At 37.6% G+C, this 23,046-nt stretch overlaps 1 protein-coding gene across 5 annotated transcripts in view; it reads right to left on the reverse strand.

Moving 5' to 3' along the window:
* The window catches only part of NMNAT3 (nicotinamide nucleotide adenylyltransferase 3), a 143,441-nt gene that overhangs the window by 45,217 nt on the left and 75,178 nt on the right, over positions 1 to 23,046 (reverse strand). For all 5 annotated transcript variants that reach the window (XM_043995634.1, XM_043995635.1, XM_043995631.1 and 2 more), the window contains one exon: positions 10,725 to 10,875. In XM_043995634.1, coding sequence (XP_043851569.1) covers positions 10,725 to 10,833 — 109 coding nt within the window. In that variant the 5' untranslated portion in view covers positions 10,834 to 10,875. The remainder of the gene's footprint in view (positions 1 to 10,724; positions 10,876 to 23,046) is intronic.

Genomic DNA, 23,046 nt, shown 5'->3' on the forward strand with positions numbered 1-23,046 from the left:
TTGTGATTAGAGAGAGGGGTTTCAGAGTTGGGTATTCTAAGAGTGATGGGTAATGGTAAGATCAAGGGTTATCACCATCCCTATGGGTGGCTGAGGTGAAATGATAATGGAGGTCATGGAAGTTTAAGAAATAGGAGGTCAAGGCATTCAAGGGGACATCAGTGTGCATTCTGAAGTAACCAATTATGAAGGCTAGAGTTAAAGTGAAGAGTAAGATTGTGGGTCAGTTACTGAATACCTTGAGAAGAGAGAATGAGATGGAGATATGTAGAGGATTGCAATAAGGACTGAAATGGGTGATAGAGTAAATGAAGAGGAGGGGTTAATGAGTGAGGTTGGTAAAACAATTGCATGTGAGAGTGAGAAGCAAGGAGTATGAGTCCTTCTGAACTAGTGATTTGGGGTTGAGAAGGTGAGAAGGGATGAGGGATGAAGTAAGAGCTTTAGTCTTGGAAACAATAGCTAAGGAAGTACCATCTTTTGGAGATTTAGGTTTCTACAAGTGCAAGAAGATGGAGAGAATACAAAGTAAAGAGATTCAGGATAAAGAAGGGTTTGTTAATAATAGAGCAGGGGTTAGTGTTGAATGGGGTCCAAAGGAAGAAGCTAAGGAACTTGTTATAAAGCACTTAAATATTAAATAGTCCCAAAACATGTAACCTAAGAGCAGTGTTACAGCAAAGCACGACTGCACGTGGCATAAAAAATCGTCTTTTCCTAAGAACAACTTTAAAAATCTTTTATTTATTATGCTTGTGAGAGCTTGGACAAGTCATCCCACCTCTCTGGGACTGGTTCTCGTCTGTAAAACGAGGTTGAAGGGATCTCTAAGGTCACCTCCAGCTCTAAACCCTATGACTTACCTACTTTAATTGGTAACTTATCAGGGCAGAACTATAAGGGCAAGAAAAATGTTGGCTTGTTGTTAGTTAAAACTGACACTCGAAGGAATTTCAGATAAAATAATTATGCCCCCAAATCCTCAAGCTCTCTATCTAAATGAAAAAAAAAAAGTCTAGAATGGCTACTAGAATTTGAACATCATTGATTCAATATTTCTAATCAGTCTCCTCCAGAAAAAGTCATTTAAATTAGAAACGTGTAAATGAATAGTGCTTCCGAACAGCCTGAAAAATTACCCATGAATATATATTAAATAGCTCTATTTGATTAAAAAACTTTCTGAGCTAGTCCAATATTAAAATAACATACTGAGTTTACAGAATATTTATTTTAGCTCTCATGGTATTCTCCAAAGCTCAGGAGCATAGAAGTTGGCACTGTTGCCATCTTCAATGGAATTATTATAGCTTACACTTCAACCTTATCTCTAGATTATATTGCACCACCTTATCATGAGGTATTTAATTCTCTCAACATACATTTTGTAATGGAAAATCAAAGTTAAAGTCACAGCAGTAGCTTCTGTGAAATTCATCATGTTGGACACTGATCAGACACTAGGGAGTACACGTTTTCTTTCACTAAAGAAAATTGTTAGTTGAAATGTTATTACAATAAATATCCTTCAATTTCAACTTAAATTCTTAGAGGAAAAAAATTGGGAGCAATAAAACATCTTTTTTCGTGTGTGCTCTTCTTGAGGCTGCCAAAGGGAAGAAAAGGATACTTTTAGATTGTATTGTTATCTTTATGATGCAATTCATTCTATAGTACCAACAGTATATGGGGCATGCTGGTTAGAAAAGAGTCTCATAAAGTATCATGAAGTGATAATAAAAAATATCAGAAAAATGTTGTTTTCTTACTTCTTCATAGAGACATAGGAATACTAAATAAAACTGATCTAATCACTACAGTATAAACTGTTATGCTTACTAAGTAAGCCAAGCATTTGCAACTTCTTAAATTAGAGGTCAATCCAAGGATGGAATAGGTAAAATGAACAGAATACACCCCATGGCTCACTTATTACACTGTGGTCAGTGAAAGTGGACAAGGAAACAGCAGCAGAGAGTCCAGGACAGAGAAAAGAGCCAATTCTAACTCTTCTCTCATTCTCAGTAGGTAACTTTGCCTTAGACTTCACCAAGAAAATCAAAGACATCTGGAGTGAGCTCTCTTACCTCTTCTCATACCAACTACTCACCTCTATCTTTATACAATTTTTATTTTTCAGTGATGTCCAACTCTATTGACCCCATTTGGGATTTTCTTGGCAAAGATACTGGAGTAGTTTTGCCATTTCCATCTCCAGCTTATTTTACATATGAGGAAACTGAGGCAGACATGGTTAAGTGACTGGCCTGGGGTCACACAGTTAAGAAGTGGCTGAGGTCAGATTTGAACTCGGGAAGATGAGTTTTCCTGACTCCAGCCCTGGCACATTATCCACTGTATCAGCTAGCTTCCCACTTTCTTTTCATATGATTTAAGAGAAAAATTTCCAACCTTCCTTCTAGGGCTAACCCTTCTGAGACCTGTGACCTTATTTCCATTCTCTCTTTCTTTGTGCCATCAATTCTGTCCACTTTTTCCACTAGGTATAGTGTCTTTGTCTCTGTCTGTAATCATGCTAGGTCTCCCCTATCCTAAAAAACAAAACAAAAAAACCCAACTCTTTGACACTAATAGTGTTTATGTCCAAAATATCTTCTTAGAAAGAATAGTCTATAGTGGCTACTTTTACTTTTTATGTACACTCACTCTTTTGCTCCACCTTTTTAAAAAAGGACAGAACAAAGAGAAAAGTACAAGAAGCTGAAAACCTCTATTATGGATAGTTTGCTTATTCTTGAAGTGTAATAATTTAATGTGTTATTTTCCAAAGCTGTCCTGATTGTTTTCTACTAACCTTTAAATCCGATCTTTTTTATGCATTTAAAAATGCTTGAGGGGGCAGCTAGATGGCGCAGTGGTAAAGCACCAGCCTTGGATTCAGGAGTACCTGAGTTCAAATCTGGCCTCGGACACTTGACACTTACTAGCTGTGTGACCCTGGGCAAGTCACTTAACCCCCATTGCCCCGCAAAAAAAAAAAAAAAAAATGCTTGAATGACCATTCCTCCCCCTATTCTTTGTTTTTGTTGCAGTAAATCTATCTATAACCATATCTCGGTATTTCCCTCTCACCCTAAATTGAAAGAAAAAACCAAAACCCTTCTAACATGTGCCATCTGGTAGAAAATAAGTGTCTCATTCTGCATTATAGGTCTATCACATTTCTGTCAGGAGGGGCTTACAGTATTCCATCACCAATCATTTGGAATTGTGATTGGTCATTGCATTGATCAATATTCTTTTTTTTTTTTTAAGTGAGACAATTGGGGTTAAGTGACTTGCCCAGGGTCACACAGCTTGCAAGTGTTAAGTGTCTGGGGCCAGATTTGAACTCAGGTACTCCTGAATCCAGGGCCGGTGCTCTATCCACTGTGCCACCTAGCTGCCCCGATCAATATTCTTAAGTCTTTCAAAGTTGTTTTTCTTTATAATGCTATTATTATTGTATAAGCTGGTCTACTGTTTTTGCTCACTTCACATTGCATCAGTTCATAAATGTTGTCCCAGGTTTGTATGAAACAGTATCTTTTATCATTAGTATTCCATTCCTTCCAGATACCATAATTTGTTCAGCCATTCCCCACATGATAGGCACTCCTGAATTTACAGTTCTTTGACACTACAAAAAGAGGTGATATACATATTATTGTACATGGGTCTTTTTCCTCCTTCTATTATCTCTTTGGGGAGTAAGTCTAATGGAGTTATCAGTGGGTCAAAGGGGAGGCAAATTTCGTTAATTTTTTGGAATAGATCCAATTGCTTTTCAGAATGGATGGACCAATTCAGAACCCCACTAATAGTGTATGTGTTTCCGTCTCCATCACCACAGCAACTTACACAATTATCAATTTTTTTGTCTGATTTTATGTTTATGAGGTGGAACCTGAATTTTGATTTCCATTTCTCTTATCAGAGACCTGGAGAATTTCTTTATATGGCCACTGATAACTTAGATTTCTTTCTTTGAGAATTGTGCTCACATTCTTCTACCATTTATCTACTGTGGCATGGCTCTAGTTATTATACATTTTAATCAGTTCCTTTGGATAGGAAATCTTTGATAAACTTGATAAAAATATTTTTCACTAAAAGACAAAAAACAAAACAAAAAACAAAAAAACCCTGTTTGTCTTATCTTCTGTGAGCTTCTCTACCCTACCCCTTGTTTGGTTATAAACTCTTCCCCTATTGACAGAAGTGATGAGCATTTCCTTCTTTGCTCTCCTAATTTGTTTATGATGTGATCTTTTATATCCAGGTCATGCATCCATTTGGGAACTTATATTGGTATTCTAAACCCAATTTCTTTTTTTCCCTTTTTTTAATCATAAAAGTATTTTATTATTTTCTAGTCACATGTAAAGATAGTTTTTTGTTTTGTTTTGTTTTGTTTTAGTGAGGCAATTGGGGTTAAGTGACTTGCCCAGGGTCACACAGCTAGTAAGTGTCAAGTGTCTGAGGCCATATTTGAACTCAGGTCCTCCTGAATCCAGGGCCGGTGCTCTATCCATTGCGCCACCTAGCTGCCCCAAAGATAGTTTTTTAACATTTGTTTTCATAAGATTTTTAGTTCCAAATTTTTCTCCCTCTCTCCCTTCCCTCTTCCCCTCCCCAAGACAGAAAGCAATCTGGTATAGGTTATATATGTACAATCACAATTAAACATATTTCTGCATTAGTCATGTTGTGAAAGAAGAATCAGAACACAAGGGAAAACCTCAAAAAAGAACAAAAAAACAACAACCAAAAAGTAGAAACAGTATGGTTCAATCTGTATTCAGAATCCACAGTTCTTTTTTTCTGGATGTGGAGAACATTTTCCATCATGAGTTCTTTGGAATTGTCTTGGATCACTGTTGTGAAGAGCCAAGTCTATCACATTTGATCATCACACAATGTTCCTGTTACTGCATACAATGTTGTCCTGGTTCTGCTAACTTCACTCTGCATCAGTCCACTTAAGTCTTTCAAGGTTTTCCTGAAATCTGCCTGATCATCATTTCTTACAGCACAATAGTATTCCATTACATTCATATACCACAACTTGTCCAGCCATTCCCAAATCAATGGGCATCACCTCAATTTCCAATTCTGTGCCACCACAAAGAGAGCTGCTAGAAATGTTTTTTTCTAAATCCAATTTCTGCCAAATTACTTTCTAGTTTTCTTAGTAGTTCTTATTAAATAGTGAGTCCTTGTCCCAGAAATTAGGGTCTTTGGAGTTATCAAATATGATGCTACTAGGTTCATTTCCTTCCATTTATTATATACCTAATCTGTTCCACTGATTGATTTATTTTTTAACCAGTAGCAAATGATTTTGATAATTGCTGCTTTGTAGTATAGTTCCACACTTAAATCCTTGCAATCTGATTTCCATTCCAATCACCCTATTGCAACTCCTCTTCTCAAGGATCACCAATGATATTCTACTAGAAAAATCCACTTTTTCTCAGTCCTTGATCTTCCTGAGATATGAGACACTGTCAACCTCCTCACGTCTCCTTCATCTCCTTGGTTTCTCGGGTCTTCTCACCTCTCTGTGAAATCATTTTCTGTCTCCACTGGCTTTTCTTGTTCTTTCTGTTCTGTAAACATGGATATTCTACTGCTCAATCCTGTGTCTTCTCTTTCTACCCATTCCTTCAAAGATCTCCCAAACTTCAACTGTCTCTGACTTTAATTGCTATGATTAGTAAGTATAAGAATTAAGACATGAATCCAGTTTTCCTGATTCTTATTGCTGGGCTCCATCTATTATATAAATAACAATTTGTTTACATCTATATGGTAGCCCAGAAATAGTCCATATTTAGAGATGTGCTCATATCTCATGGCCTGTGATATCTGTTAATGGGCATGAATCAATTTCTGTGGTACCTCAATGTAGGTGCCACAACATACACATATACCATATTTCACCTAATCCAAAGGATATGTACCTGAAATAGGAGTAATTTATTGCCTCTGCTGGCAGAAACAGACCCCCTATTATAAAGTACAGCACTCAATAAATGTTATTGACTGAATGAGTATAAAAGAAAAGGTTGGGAATATCTTCTTAGCTAGGTTTTAATAACCAGGAAACACAGTCTAAAGCAGGGGTTCTTAACCAGGGATCTATAAACTTAATTTTTTTTTATAAATGTATTTAATATCATTGGTTCCCTTTGTCAACAATATATCTTATGTAGTTAAAAACATGTTGAGGGGGCACCTAGGTGGTGCAGTGCAAAAAGCACGGGCCCTGGATTCAGGAGGACCTGAGTTCAAATCCGGCCTCAGTCACTTGACACTTACTAGCTGTGTGACCCTGGGCAAGTCACTTAACCCTCAATACCCTGCTAAATAAATAAATAAATAAATGAATGAATGAAAGAATGAATGACTGAATAAATAAATAAATAAAATTTTAAAACCAAAAACCAAAAAAAACAAACAAAAAAACATGTTGAGAAGGGACCCATGGGCTTTACCATACCGACGGTGGGATCCATAATATGAAACATGTTAAAAAGTTAGTTTTATTATCTTTCAAAAAAAAAAACAAAAACAAAAACAAAAACAAAAACAAAAGTTAGTTTTAAAGGCAGAGAGAGTATTAGGCTTGGGCCAGCATTGCAAACTATAGTCTGTGAAACCACAAGACTCTCTGAAGAGTTTTTTAAGGGTATCTTTAAAAATATTTTGAAATAGTGCTTATATTTAATAGTAGGTATTTTGATGTTTTTAGGCTGAACCTTGCCACCATGAGGACTTGAATGCTAAATGATAAAATGCAGTACAGAGTTCTATTTCCCCAGTACTTAAAAACAATTGCTCCAGATCAAACGTGAAATGTGAGATATCCTTCACTTTCTGTTGGATCCATTAGAAACTCATTTGATTCACTTCCATTGCTATTTTGAGGTGTTTCATAGGGATTCTCTTAGATAATGTTTATTTAGCTTGACTGGTAGTAATGCTATTGGTTTATATAGTTTCACAAATTGATGTATTCTTTGAAAATGCACATAGTCTGTAACCTGATGGAATGTATAAAATAAAGATATGACAGAACATGTTAAATACGCCATGGGATAAAACATTTTGTAGTTTTGGGAAGATCCACTTAAATCTTACCAAGCCCCAGTTTCCTTAGGGGGGATAATAATAGCTACCTAGGCTTCCTTGCAGGATTATTGATAAGGTTCATTGAGCTAATGCATTTGAAAAGTATTTTGAAAACTATAAAGAGCTATATAGAAATGTAAGGAATTATCATCATTCATAACACTGATATGGATGGTGATATCTTTTCCATTAGAATATAAGCTCCCTGAGGACAGGGGGAAGTTTTTGCTTCTTTTTTTGTGTTCTTACTATGTGTCAGGCACTATATTTAAAATGGAGTAAGTTCTTAAATGAAAAAACTTGATTCATTTATTGATTATGAGCCTCTTAAAATGTTTTTTTTAATTTAGTATAGATACTGTCATGAGGAAAATACAGAGTTAAAATATTTTTATTTAACTTATTTTATACTTTTTACTATGGTTAAATTTGTTGGGGTTACTTATATTATTTTTAGTTGGTTACATTCTGCTATTGGAATATCTATACATGCCAAATTTTGTAATATTGTTAATGAAATAATAGATCCATTGTAGAATTAGATATTCTTGGGAGACTGGAAAAACGATTAAAACTGATAACCTAATTCAATCATTTATTTGTTCAACAAATACTCATTAGTATTTATTGCACATTTAAATACTTATTAATATTACCTATTATGTGTATCAGGAGTGCCCCCACCCTGATAAAATAAATCCACCAAAATCTTCATAAACCTGTGCTAGGAGTTGAAGTATGGTTGGGAGATATGACAGAAGCAGAAGAAATGACTTTTGCCTTATAGCAACTCATCTCCCTTCTTCTGCACCTAAAATCCCCATAGCATCTTTCCCTACTCCTCCCTTTGCTTCCAACTTGCAGGAAGAGTCATTCTCCACTTCCTCTTTTTTAAAAAACTGGAGTACATACTTTAGATGGGCAGCTAGGTGGTGTGGTTGATAGAGTTGTGTGACCCTGGGAGAATCACTTAACTCTGTATGTTTCATCTGTAAAAGGAACTGGAGAAAGATATGGCAAACCACTCCAGTATCTCTGCCAAGAAAACCCCAAAAGAGGATACAAAGAGTTGGACATGAGCAAAAAACAACTGAACAATACATACTTGATAAACTTATCTGTGTTTGAGTGAGTGAGTGTGTGTGTGTGTGTGTGTGTGTGTGTGTGTGTGTGTGTGTGTGTTAGAGAGAGAGAGAGAGAAAGAGATCATAATAAAGAAGGAATGGTGGGGCAGCTAGGTGGCGCAGTGGATAGAGCACCGGACCTGGATTCAGGAGTACCTGAGTTCAAATCCGGCCTCAGACACTTAACACTTACTAGTTGTGTGACCCTGGGCAAGTCACTTAACCCCCAATTGCCTCACTAAAAAAAAAAAAAAAAGGAAAAGAAAAGGAATGGGAGAGTGATAGTGTTGGGGCGGGGGATTGAGGTTAGGGAGAGGCAGAGAAAGGGGCAGACATATAGACAGATTTTATGACTTTTTCTACTTTCCTAGCAGGCAAGAGTCAGTTTTATGCTTCCAAAATTTATCAACCACACTGGAAAATATTCCTTTTTTTTTTTTTTTTTTGCAGGGCAATGGGGGTTAAGTGACTTGCCCATGGTCACACAGCTAGTAAGTGTCAAGTGTCTGAGGCCGGATTTGAACTCAGGTACTCCTGAATCCAGGCCCGGTGCTTTATCCACTGCGCCACCTAGCCGCCCCCAAATATTCCTTTTAAAGTAATGTTTAAAAAAAAAAGTTTTTTTTTTCCAAAAGAAATAATTAGGCATTGCTTTCTCTTTTTGAGCACTGAATTAATTACGTTAAGAACAAAGACATTTCCTACCAAATAAACATGTGAATTCATAGAATTCTTTTGACAATAATTTTAAATGGTTACTGGTACCTGTGGTTCTTTCTGTAAAAAAAAGTGATTAGGGATTACCTCTATAGTAAAAGTACCATTTCAAGTTATACTGGTTGAAAGAGACACCCAAAATGAACAAATACTTTTTACAACCCTGCCCCCACCATCTCCATATCCTGGCTTCCTTCAAGTCCCAACTAAAATACCCACCTTCTGGAGGAACCCCTTTAATTCTACTGCCCTCCCTCTGTTTACTATTTCCAATTTAGCCTGCACATAGCTTATTTCTATGTAGTTGTTTGCATGTAGTTTCCCCAATGAGACTGTGACCTCCTCAAGAACAGTGACTGACTTTTGCCTTTTTTGTATCTCCAGTGCTTAAATGTTTATTAAGTGAGAGACCAAAGTAGATCTATTGTATATCAATACACACCACACATTTTATTTTTTCCCATTCGCCTATATGCATTTATCTAGCACCCACAATATGTCACGCACTAAGCCATGCACCACGAACACAGAAAAAAAGGGGGAAAAACAGTACTTGCCCTCAAAGAGCATCACAGTCTAGCCACACATACATACTTCTTATTAAAGTGCACCTGACCATTCTCTGGTGTTACCCCTCTTTCTGGTTGATATTTTTTCTGAGTATATCACTTTATTTAACCACACATTTTAGAGGACTTCCCAGCATTTCAAATCAAAATCATCCAACCTTATTAAAACATTGACCTTATTGCTTAATCACGTCAGGCATTTTTGAATTATGTACATATGGCAGATGAGAGAGGCAGTGTGGTACAGTGGATAGAGAGCTAGTTTTAGAGTCAAGAAGAACCAGGTTCAGGTCCTGCTTCTTGACACATACTAGGTATGAGCTAATCATCTAACCTTAATGCCATCCTGGGTCACTCTATAAAACTGTCTGTAGCTATGAAGGGATTTTCAACTGAGTCCCACCTACACTGTTGAGACCACAGATTCAGAGCAAAAATATGCATGAAAAAGGATAGAAATAGAGTAGGATTGAAGCTAAGATGTCTACCTCCATATTTATAGAAAAAGTACATACAGATACATGCACATAGATCTATATATCTAGCTATTTCTAGCTTTAGATCTATATCTATGTATCCATGAAAATCTGTGTCTATCTACAGTCACAAATATGAACATGTATTTTGTCTCTTGTTGCCAAAGCATACATTTTAGTTTCTCCTATAGACCTTTGTGTTTGTGTTTGTGTGTATGTGTGTGTATGGCTGTTAATTCTTTAGATGTGACCTTTGGAAAGGCTATGGTCACGAAAGAGAAAATGTCAATATCACCATCAATTAATGTGCTTGGGTACCCATCCTGTGATAGGAGTTATAAAGAACATACCTTACCTTCTAATTTTATTACATATTTGAAATTGGAATTGAAATGACGGAACCAAATGTTCTATGAAATACCTAACCTCTTGTTGGTATTCATTGTAATAACTGCCATAACCTACTAAAAGTATATAATTATAAGGATAGGAATGTGACCTGCTTAATTCAGCTAGAAAAAAATTCTGAAAATGGTATAGCAAGTATATTTTTTTAGTCAGTACATTTTACTGGAGATGATGTCAATTACTACCCTAATACAGCAGTTTTAACAATAATAGCCCAAACTCAAAGGATCTAAAATGTCAACTTTATTCAACCTAAATAGCACCATCAACAACAAAAGATTTATTTTGCTGACCTGTTTGGTGAAGATGATCTCTAGCCACTTCAAATAAACGCAGGTGCATATTTGTAATGGGGTTAAAGGAGCCGCAGGCAAGGAGAATAACTGGTATTTTGCACCTCATTTTGTCAGGAGTGTCAAAATCTTGCTTAGCAGCACATCTCACCTAAAAGAAAAAATGAGAGTCAATAAACATTGCCACAATATTTTTTCAAATTAGTTTCTCATAATAATGAAAAGAGTGGTTATTTATCACTTGCGTGACTAGCAGGGTAAAAATCCAACATAAGAATATTTATCTGTGGGATATCCACTTAACATTCAGATACAATAAGATATGTGAATATTCAGCTATATCAATAAACATTCAATCTAGGTCTAAAGAAGACCCTCTAAATGGATGTTTTGGCACCTATAGAAGAATCAAAGAACCGGGAAGTCTGAAGGGACCTTAGAAGCAATTTTTTTTTTTAATTTTGTATTATTTTTTTTATGAGATATTTTATTTTTTCCGTTACATGTAAAGATACTTCTCAACTAGCAATTTTAATATAATCCTCCCCCACCCTAATTTGCTGAATCCCTGCTACAGCATTCCTGAGAAATGGTCATCCAGACTCAGCTTCAATATTACCAACATAATGAAATTCAGTAACCACAATAGGCAGCCTATTTTTAAAAATTAAATGGATTTTAGTGATATCTTTTAACATCAGGTTCATTTCTCACTGCATTCCTTCTCCCATCACTTCCAGAGAGCCATCCTTTATAATAAATAGAAATGAGGAAGAAAAAAGTTTAGCAAAAGTAACCAATGAATTGAAAGCAAATCTGACATTACATGCAATATTTTGCTCCTCAGCAAAGGAATTGGGGAGCACAGTCTTGCTTCTCTTATTTATTATTTGAGGACAAGCTTAGTCATTACAATTTTGCAGCATTCAGTTTTGATTTTGTTGTTGTTGCTCTGTTATGTTTCCATTTACATTGCTTAGTCATTGTGCATATTGCTTTCCTGGTTCTGTTTACTTCGTTTGCATCACTTCATGCAAGTCTTCCCATGCTTTTCTGCATTTATCATATTCATAATTTCTTACAGCACAGTAATATTCTAAATTTGTTGGAGGCATGGCTCTAGTGCTATCACTCTATCACTTCCTGTTCAGTTTTGGATGAAATAAGACAATTGTAAATCACTGAATACTTAACAGAGGAGGAGGCTCTAACATAGCAAGGACATAGAATAAGGATGCAATTAGCTTCCCTGAATGTAGTCTTCCTCATCTCTATATGGAAATATGTCTGGTTATCAGGGTATGGCAACTTGAGTGATCGTAGGTACCCACCAGGTTTGGAAGGCTCATATTCCACATGGCTGGGATTTTTTTATTCCCCTAGATAACCAGGAAGTCATGTCAGAGCAGCAGAGCAGGTGGGACCAAACAGGCCCTAGGGGCACCTTTGTCTTTTTTTTTTTTTTTTAAGGTAATGCTTCTATATTGTGTGTGGGAGGAATGGAGCTGCATCAGGAAGACCACTGATCCATTGACATTCAGGTACAGTAATTTATTTAACCATATCCCAGTTGATGGACTCCTACTTTGTTCCAGTTCTTTGCTATTATAAAATGCTGTGTGGGGGGTGTGGGTGGGGGTGGGCTTCATGTGATCCAGCTTCATGAAGTCCAGCTGACTTCTTTATAACTTTGATCCTGGTTTCTTAGATTCCATTTTCCTAGTTAGTTTGTCTTTCTATTGCTGTCCCTTTGCATTTTACACTTTGGTTCCCTGCCCAGTGCCCTGTTCACTCCACCTGATCTCTTGGCATCTTTGGTTCTTACTAGCTGCTGACAGGAACTCAAATGCAGCCCTGACCTCTGCTGGGCTGGGAGCCTTTACTTGCTTTCCTCCCCTGTAATGCTTTGACAAGACAAGGTTCTGACACTGAGGGTGTGATTTGTCCAAGTTGACAGATCTAAGCTAATTTCAGGTAGCTAGGTGTTCTTTTATCATCTTTTCACCAATCATGGGATTCAATTTTTATCATAGACTTGTCTTTTTCTACCAACAGGAGTAGAACAGTTCCACTTTTTGTCATCTGTCAATACTGCACAATATAACCCACACATCTTCTTGTATAAAGAAGTTAGGTCTAGGCCAGAGGTTAAGTGAAGATACACTCCTCAGGGGTTCCCATGAAAACTCTCACTACTGACTGCCCCAGGAAACTGCCTCTTTGTCAAACCTGATCACTGCCTCTGGGTCCTAGACATCTGAGGGCTACCAGAGCAAGGCTCTTCACCTATTATGATCTTCTGTGATTATCTCAAGCTATATGGTAAAGAAAAATTTTCCTAGGTAGGAATGAACAAAAATTAGTATAAATCTATTAGTGCATTAGATATAATAGAAGTTATAGTAAAGTCATTGGAGTTTATTGAACAGGGCAATAACATGATCAGGCACGCATCACAAGGAAATTTCTTTGGCAGATCTACAAAGCATGAAATGGGTGGAGAATTGAGGCAGGAACACCAATTAGAAGGCTCTTGTAATATCCTAGGCAAGAGGTGATTAGGGCCTGAACTAGGGGGTTTGTACAACCACCAAAGCACAGGAAGCTTACTACAGGATATTAGAGAGTCCCTTATTATTTCTATATCTTCTGGCAACTTCAGTGATGAACTACCAGATATCCAAGCACTGGTACTATGTTAAATTCAAGAGGGTAAAAAGTGGTGGTCTTTCCCTTGGATTTCAAGAAATTTGAGAGATTAAAGAGAAAAAAATACTTAGGAGGCAGGTCAAGCTGCCTTTTCCCTTTGCCACTTAGTTGTTCTCTTTCCAGCTCCAAAGAAAAAGTTGATGAATCCTTTGGCCATTCTCATCTTTCCTATGTTGACTCTAGCCCCTGTCATTTGTACTACCCTGGAATGATGTAAAGGTTCTTAAAGTAGTAGCCACACAACCCTATCTCTATTGACAGAGTGAGGGTTATGTGTGTATATATATATATATGTGTGTGTGTGTGTGTGTGTGTGTGTGTACATACACATATGTGCATATATATGTATATATTTGCAAAATGAGAAATCCACAGGGTTACCAGCAGGATGGTTTGTCCATCTTTAAGAAGATAGCATTTAACTCCATCAAAAGTAAAAGTATAAGCAAAGCTTAGAGAGATGCAGGATTCTTGGCTCAGTAAGAAGGGAGATGAAATTCACTTTTATGCTGCCAGTAGCAATCAAAAGTCCTTTTACGATGCCCTCAAGGCTATTATTTATGGGCCAAACACCTATGGTACATCTCAGCTACTCAGTGCTGATGGAGCTGCAGTGATTAGTGCTAAGGACGTGATGCTGAAGAGACTGGCTGAAGACTTCTATAGTGTTCTCAACACACTGTCATCAACTCATGCTGAAGCCATTTACCATACACCTCAGGTTGAAGTCAATCCCTCTCTAGCCTAACTTCCAACTAAAGAAGAGGTTTTGCATGCCATTAGGCTCCTCTTGTGTGGCAAAGAACCTGGTGTTAATTCTATTCCAGCTGAGATTTACAAGGCAGGGGGCCCAATGTTCATACAAAAGCTGACTGAAATCTTCTGGGCTGTGTGGCAAGAGGTTATCTTCCAGGAGTTCAAGGATGCCACTGTTTTTCATCTCTATAAAGGAAAAGGAAATAGGTTGTTCTGTCACAATCAAGGGAAGTAGAGGAATGTCTCTTAGTCACTTGGCAAGATTCTTGCTACAGCCCTCCTTAATAGGCTGATCTTTCTTTCATTTTTTTTAACCACAAAAGTAGTTTATTATTTTCCAGTTACATGTAAAGATAGTTTTCAACATTTGTTTTTTTTATAAGATTTCTAGTTCCAAATTTTTCTCCCTCTCTGCCCTCTCACCTCCCCAAGACAGAAAACGATCTGATATAGGTTATATATGTACAATCACATTAAATATATTTCTGGGGGCAGCTAGGTGGCGCAGTGGATAAAGCACCAGCCCTGGATTCAGGAGTTCCTGAGTTCAAATCCGGCCTCAGACACTTGACACTTACTAGCTGTGTGACTCTGGGCAAGTCACTTAACCCCCATTGCCCCGCCCACCCCAAATATATATATATATATATATATATATATATATATATATATATATATATTATATTTCTGCATTAGTCATGTTGTAAAAGAAGAATCAGAAGGTGGAGTCAAGATGGTGGAGAAAAGCCAGCAAGCTGCCCGAGCTCTCCTTCAGTTCCCTCAAAAAGAACATTAAATCAAGCCTCTAAATGGATTCTGAAACTACAGAACCTACAAAAAGACAGAGAGACACAATCTTCCAACCTGAGATAATTTAGAAGACTTCAGGAAAGGTCGGTCTCACTTGGGCAAAAAGGGAGTGCAGTGCACCTCAGTGCAATGTGGAGGGGGTCGGGGCAAGTCAGCAGAAAGCTCTAGGCCACAGCCGAGCAACTGAGGCCCCTTGATCCTGACTCAGCAAGCTGGTGGTGCAGCAGGCCAGTGGTGAGATCCACCAGCACCAGATGAGAGGGCAGGCTGCCAGCTAGAAGGTCACCCACAGGACAGGTGCAACCAGACTTGGCCATTCGAGCACGCCAGGAGCGAGCTCAGGGAGCAAGCCCAGGGTGGTGAGCAATCCACAAGCCAGAGAGGCCTCGGAGTAGAAAGCCAGTGACACAGCCCCTATCCCCCAGCAAAAGAAGTTTGAAACAGTGACCCTGGGGCCCCAGGAGTAGACCTCAACTTAAAAAAAAAAAGCTGCAATATGAGTAAGAAACAAAAAAGAGCTCTTACCATTGAGAGCTTCTGTGTTGGCAGGGAAGAACTAAACACAAACTCAGATGAGGACAATGCTATCAAATTGCCAACATGTGAAGCCTCAAGAGGGAAGATGAATTGGTCTCAAGACCAAAAAGCCTTCTTGGAAGAGCTCAAAAGGGATTTAAAAAATCAATTGAGAGAGGTAGAAGAAAAAATGGGGAGAGAAATGAAAGCAACACAAGAAAATTATGAAAGATGAATCAGCAGCTTGAAAAGGAAGCACAAAGATTGACTGAAGAAAACAATTCCTTAAAAAAATCATTTGGCCAAATGGATAATCAGGTACATAATCTCATTGAAGAAAACAATGCCTTAAAAATATGAATTGGACAGTTGGAAGCTAATGACCCCATGAGACACCAGGAATCAGTCAAACAGAATCAAAAGAATGAAAAAAAAAATAGAAGAAAATGTGAAATACCTCATTGGAAAGACAACTGACCTGGAAAATAGATCCAGGAGAGACAATTTGAGAATCACTGCACTGCCTGAAAGCCATGATCAGAAAAAAAAGTCTAGACACCACATTCCAGGAAATTATCAAGGAGAACTGCCCTGATATTATAGAATCAGAGGATAAAATCATCATTGAAAGAATCCACTGATCACCTTCTGAAAGAGACCCCAAAAGGAAAACTCCAAGGAATGCTGTAGCCACATTCCAGAATTATCAGATGAAGGAGAAAATACTCCAAGCAGCCAGAAAGAAGCAGTTTAAATATCATGGAGCCACAGTCAGGATTGCTCAGAACCTGGTAGCTTCAACATTAAAGTATTGGAAGGCTTGGAATATGATATTCCAGAAGGCAAAGGAGCTTGGATTGCTGTCAAGAATCTATTACCCAGCAAAACTGATCATTCTCTTTCAGGGGAAAAGATGGACATTCAATGAAAAAAGCTATTCAATAAGGTTAAACTGTTCACATCCCTACATGGGAAAATAATACTTGTAACTCTTGAGAACTGTATATCTATTTGGGTAGACAGAAGGATTATACACAAAGGGTATAAATATAAATTGTTGTTGATGTGATGATATAAAGAAAATTAAGGGGTTATAAAAGGAGTTTATAGGGAGAAGAGGAAAGGGGAGGTGGAATGGGGTTAATTACATCATATGAAGAGGTGCAAAAAACCTATTACAATAGAGGGAAAGAAGGGAGGGGTGAACGTTGTTTCAACCTTATTCTCATTAGATTCAATTCAAAGAGGGAATAACATATACGTTCATTTGGATAAAGAAATTTAGCTTATTCTTTAGGGAAGTAAAAGGGTAAGGGGAAAGGGGGGCTGATAGAAGGGAGGGCAGAAGCAGGGGAGAAAAGGGTAAAGAAAAGGGAGGGGGGCTGATAAAAGGGAGGGCAGATGGGGGAGGCAGGGGTAAGAAGCAAAATGTTGGTGAGGAGGAATAGGGTGAAAAGGGGAAAAACGTACAAAGGGGATAAAGGGAAATAGTCGGTGAAAGAAGAATCAGAACAAAAGGGAAAAACCTAAAAAAAGAAAACAAAAACAAACAAAAAAAGTAGAAAGAGTATGGTTCAAACTGCATCCTGATTCCACAGTTCTTTTTTTTTCTGGATGTTGAGAGCATTTTCCATCATGAGTCCTTTGGAATTATCTTGGATCACTGTATTGCTGAGAAGATTTAAGTCTATCACAGTTGATCATCACACAATGTTGTTGATACTGTGTATAATGTTCTCCTGGTTCTGCTTATTTCACTCAGCATCAATTAATGTAAGTAATAGGCTGATCTTTCATCTGGAAGATAGTTATCTACCTAACAGCCAGTGTAGCTTCAGAAATGGCCAAAGAACAGTCAATATGGTGTTTGCAGCTCAATAATTCCAGGAGAAATGCCAGTAACAGAACAGAGGTCTGCACAGAGGTCTGCACATTGATCCAACCAAGGCCTTTGATACTATCAGTCATGAGGGCTTATGGAAGATCATGATAAAATCTGGTTGCCCAGAGAAGTTCATCAGTACTGTATTTCAGTTTCATGATGGCATGCTTGCACACGTTCTGGATAATGGACAACAGTCTTGCACTTTACCAGTCACCAATAGCGTGAAGCAAGGATGTGTGCTTGCTCCCATGCTTTTTAACATGATGCTTTCAGTGATGTTGGATGCCTCTCTAAGAACAAAAATAGCATCAACGTGAGCTACATGAAGGTAAATTATTTAACTTGAAAAGGCTACAAATCGAGACTAAAGTGGCGGAGGAAGAGTTGGTGTGTGACTTTTTGTTCACGGATGATTGTGTACTCTGAGGCTGAGATGCAACACAGTTTGGATTAATCCTCTGCTAATTGTGCTGATTTTGGCCTGCCAATTAACACCAAGAAAACAGAGGTTCCCCCCCCAAAAAAAGAAAACAGAAGTTCCTCCACTAGCCAGTAACACATCATGCATATGTGGACACATTAGTTATAGCAAATGGAGAAATTTTTAATGCTGTGGATTAATTCCCTTGTTTTGCCAGTATACTTTCCAGGGATGTACACATAGATGAAGAAGTTGATCCACTCATTGCCAGAGCTAGCTCAGTTTTTGAGAGGCTCCAAAGGAAAAAGTATGATAGAGAAGCGATATTAGATCACTTACCAAACTGAAAGTCTACTGAGCTCTTGTGCTGACCTCCCTGTTGTATGCCTGTGAATAGTATACCAGCACTATGGATAGTATACCAGCACTATGTCAGTAAACTGGATTGCTTCCATTTGAATTGTTTTAGGAAGATTCTGAAGATCATCTGGCAAGATAAGGTACTGAGGTCCTTTCTCAAGCCAAACTGCCAAGTATTCAAACTCTACTTCAGAGAGAGCAATTCTGATGGGCTGGTCACATCAGATGAATGTCAAACATATATTTACGTAAAAGACTATTTTACAGAGAACTCTCACAGAGCTCACACTGTGGTCAGAAGAAATGATACAAGGACACTCTTAAGGCCTCTCTGAAGAACTCTGTAATTGATTGTGAGGCAGGGGAGACACTGGTACAGGACCACCCAGCATGTCAAGCCTGCATCAAATATAAGGAGTTGTGCTCTATTAGCAAAGCAAAATTGCAGTAGCTCAAAAGAAGCGTGAGATGTGCAAATTTAGAGACATTTCCACTCCAAATATTCACATAAACTATTTGTGCCCAACCTGTGCTAGAGAAGCCCTCCAAGCTCATATTGGTCTGCTCACCACATTGGACACACTTTACCTAGACGTCAACATAGTTAAGTTCATTTTGTCCTCTCTGAGCAAGAAGGATGACAACCAACCATAATATCTGTATCAAATGAAAACATTCTTTGTTCAGGATGACTGGTCTGTTGGATATGTTCCGTCATTTTTCAGTGTGTTTGACTCTTGTGGCCCCATTTGGGATTTTCTTGGCAAAGATACTGAAATGGGTTTGCCATTTTCTTCTCCAGCTCATTGCACAGATGAGGAAACTGAGGCAACAAGGTTAAGTGGCTTGCCCAGGGTCACATAGCCAGTAAGCATCTGAGCCCAGATTTGAACTCAGGAAGATGAGTGTTCCTGTACTCCAGCTTGGAACGCTATCCACTGACCATCTAGCTCCCCCATCTGTTGGAAGGGGCTGAACCAAATTATTAGGACCTGGGAGAGCTCTTAAATGTCCTCTGATCCAATGCTTAGACATGGGGAATTGGCCCAAACTTAGTTTCCCCCAGCTGCATAATAAAGATTAAGAGATTATTCTCTTAGCATGCCTCTTTCTTAGTGTCTTAGCACTACATTTGAGTCAACAGAAGTATTACTCACTGCGTAAGATAATGCAGGTAAAAGGTAACTGGGATCTTCTTCCCAGGGATGTTATAAAAGTTTAATGAGATCTTATTTGTGAAGTATTCTGAGCTATTCATAAGAACAGCATCATTATAACCCCATCAGAATGAACAATCATTATTCATAACTATGAACAAAGCTTTCAAAATTTTATTTCATTTTGGCAAAATATAATTTCTATACCCATTAAAACATCTAACTATAGCATCTTAGAAACCTAGGGTTTCTATCCATTTTTCCAAAGCTACCAGAAACTGTAAATTAACTTGCAACATTTGAAATAGGAACCAAGTGTGAAGCCGATGGATAAAATGGTATTTAATAAGTCTCTTTTATATTCTTTCCTCATGTATGCTAAATCACTCTTTTTAAACAAGTAGATATATCCCACCCACACTACATCTCAAGCCTGTTATGACCAGATTACTCTGCATACAAACATTCTTAGACTAACTGGATGAGAAGCAATTGTACAAGTTGTACTTTGAAAATGTTAACATCTCTTTTATAGGTCCTAAGAAATACAATCTTATGGGTGAAACATGCTGTCCAAAATCCTTACCTTGGCTACATGCTTAATATAATATAGAAGAAATTTGTTGACAAGGATGTCATCTATATGTTTATATAAGTTACTGACAAAAATGTTGATTAAAAACTAAGCACTGGGGGGCAGCTAGGTGGCGCAGTGGTAAAGGCACCGGCCCTGGAGTCAGGGAGGACCTGAGTTCAAATCCGGCCTCAGACGCTTGACACTTACTGGCTGTGTGACCCTGGGCAAGTCACTTAACCCCCATTGCCCTGCAAAAAAAAAAAAAAAACAAAACAAAATTAAAAAAAAAAACTAAGCACTGAAAAACAGAGGCTGGGTATGTATGGATAGGACTATTTCAGGGTTTTATGAAAAGTTAATCATCAACAAGAACTTAATAAGTGCTCACAGAAGACAGATCATAACATTAAGTGATAAAGAATTTAATAAGTTTAAGTGGATATGTGAACACCTTCACTTTTGGAGCGTAATTCAAATCAAGATAGATAAATCATGAATCCAAATGAAAGAACAAGCCATGTTCACTGATAATCAGGTATTATGGTCTATTAGAAATAAGATGATGTGAGAATGTTTCACAGCTATCCTACTTTGTAGACATGTGACCCTGAGCAAGTCACTGAATTTCTATAGGCTTCAATTTTCTCATATGTAAAGTGTGGATAATAATATTTGTGCTATTAGCCTTATAGGCTTATGATGATCAAGTTAGATTACAGATCTTAAGTACTTTTAAACCATGAAGCATTACATAAATATGAATTAATGTTATTATTCTCTACAAAAAAATTATACTGTAGTGCCTCATTGTGATATGGAAGTATACCTGGATTTCTGAAGGTGACACTAGGAGAATGCAAATGCTTGCAAAGTTTGCCACAATGGAAATGCTTCAAGTATTGTTTGGCAACAGACTGTGACTGCTGTCCAAGAAGTAGTCCAGCTAAATATAGAAAAGTTCAAGTAGGTTAACCAATTCTTTAGCTTCTGAAGTGATGATGGTGAAGTAATGGAAAAGGGGGCTAAGAGTATTAATGTTCACAGGGTATTTTGAATTGTCCATAAACATTCATTTAAGTTTGGTACTCTAAATTTGAGTACCATATGTCTTGGACAAGTATGATTCTTGCCCAATAATCAGTACATTGATATTCACTTTAAGAACTGGAGGACATCAATATTAATGTCCTCCCTATAAAATGAAGTCATGAGACAAAAAAATAAGTTAATAGCAAAATAGAGGATGACTTACAGTTTCTCTTTGGAAATGTATATAAAAGGAGTTGGTTGTATCATGTATTTAAACACAACAAGAAACATTAATTCATGGGACATTTGGTCATTTTGCCTTATAATGTTTATGATGTACATAAACAAAAAATGGTTACTCTGAAGATAACTACACCAACATCCATTGCAGAGGTGCAAAAATTCTGGTAGTGACCAGTGAAAAGGTAGACATGTAGAGGATGGTCAAAATATTTAGCTATATCAGTCATATAATACTACAATCTCCAAAGAATCAAGATGAAAGATTATCTAAAAGGCAATGGAGAGACACATGGTAGTTATCAATAGGCTATAGCATATTATGAATTGCATGTAAAAGTGTAGAAAGTATAAGAGATATATGACCAGAAAAGGAGACAGGATAGTCATAAAGCAAGTATAAGGGCTAAACAACATTTAATGCTAAGAGACTAAAAGGAAGTCCTGAACTACATTAGGTTGGAGCTTCTGTTGAGGATTTATGGGAGGATTTGGATAAGAATCTCACAAGATGAGAAAGTATTAGTGAACTATAATTTGTACCATTAGAGTGAACAACCATATAAATAAGAAAATAAATCCACTGACATATTTAGTTACTATTCTTTCACTGAAGTCATTCCTATTCCAGTGTCACACCATGGTGTGGAGGTAGCTTAAGGATTCTGTAGGCTGTGCCAATAAGGTACAAAATCTGGCAGATCTCACACCAAGCTAGAAAAGTGTTATGTATGTACCCCATCACTGACTATTATGTCTATCATCTGAGGACCATTCTATGTTTGGAAAGATTCCTCACCAGGCTGGCTGCAAGGTGACAAATTTTCAATCACAACAACTCTCAAACACTATCTACTAGGTCATGGAGAAGTTTCCCTTCTAAAACCAGTAGGAGTAGCCTCACCAACAAAGTCACAAATCCTTTAGTTTTTTTTTTGTTTTTTTTTTTTAAGTGAGGCAATTGGGGTTAAGTGACTTGCCCAGGGTCACACAGCTAGAAAGTGTTAAGTGTCTGAGGCCGTATTTGAACTCAGGTACTCCTGACTCCAGGGCCGGTGCTCTATCCACTGCGCTAGCTAGCTGCCCCATCCTTTAGGTTTTGATGTGCATTCAAAAGGACAAGTAAGATTTTCTCACCCCCAGCATGGGTGTGTAGTTTTCCTTTCCAAGGCATATCCCCTCACTATCAATTGCCCCAAAGTGGCCCTGGGTATTCGGAATAACTTTGTCCAATTGGTTTTGGAGGATAAGTGTGGCCTATGGTGGCAACTGGAGTTGTGCTGAGGGAACTTGGAACTCTCTTGAGCCCCCAAAATGACAGGAAATATTGATGAGGATAAGGGGTACTGCCTGGATATTGGAGGAAAGAGAACATCAAATTAAAAATTCATCGTGCCTAAACTTAATCTTCTGAATGAAGAATTACTTAAAAACAAGTAGTTGTAGATTGCTAGGCAAGTTTCTCTGAGGTCAGTACCACAGATCAATTCAGATCATGATCTCATTTCTGACAGTGCATTAGAACTGGCCAAGATAATAGAACTTTACAGCAGTGGTGTCAAACTCAAATAGAAGCAGGAGCCACTAAACTGTACATAAAGATCTCCGAAGGTACATATTGACTTAGAAAACCACATATTAACGTTATCTATGTTTTAACATATTTTTATTTATTTTATAAAATATTTCCCAATTACATTTTAATCTGGTTCAGCACTCACTCAGAAGTGCTATGAGTTAGGCATAGTTGAGTGAGTGTTTGATACCTACTACTCAGTTTTCCTTTATAATTATGGAACAGGCTTTGTTGGAGAGAATTCATTTGACGAGATAGACTTCTGGGTGAGAAATGTAAAAATAGA

The sequence above is a fragment of the Dromiciops gliroides genome, chromosome 3 (assembly GCF_019393635.1).
Source record: "Dromiciops gliroides isolate mDroGli1 chromosome 3, mDroGli1.pri, whole genome shotgun sequence".
In the NCBI taxonomy this organism is placed as follows: domain Eukaryota; kingdom Metazoa; phylum Chordata; class Mammalia; order Microbiotheria; family Microbiotheriidae; genus Dromiciops; species Dromiciops gliroides.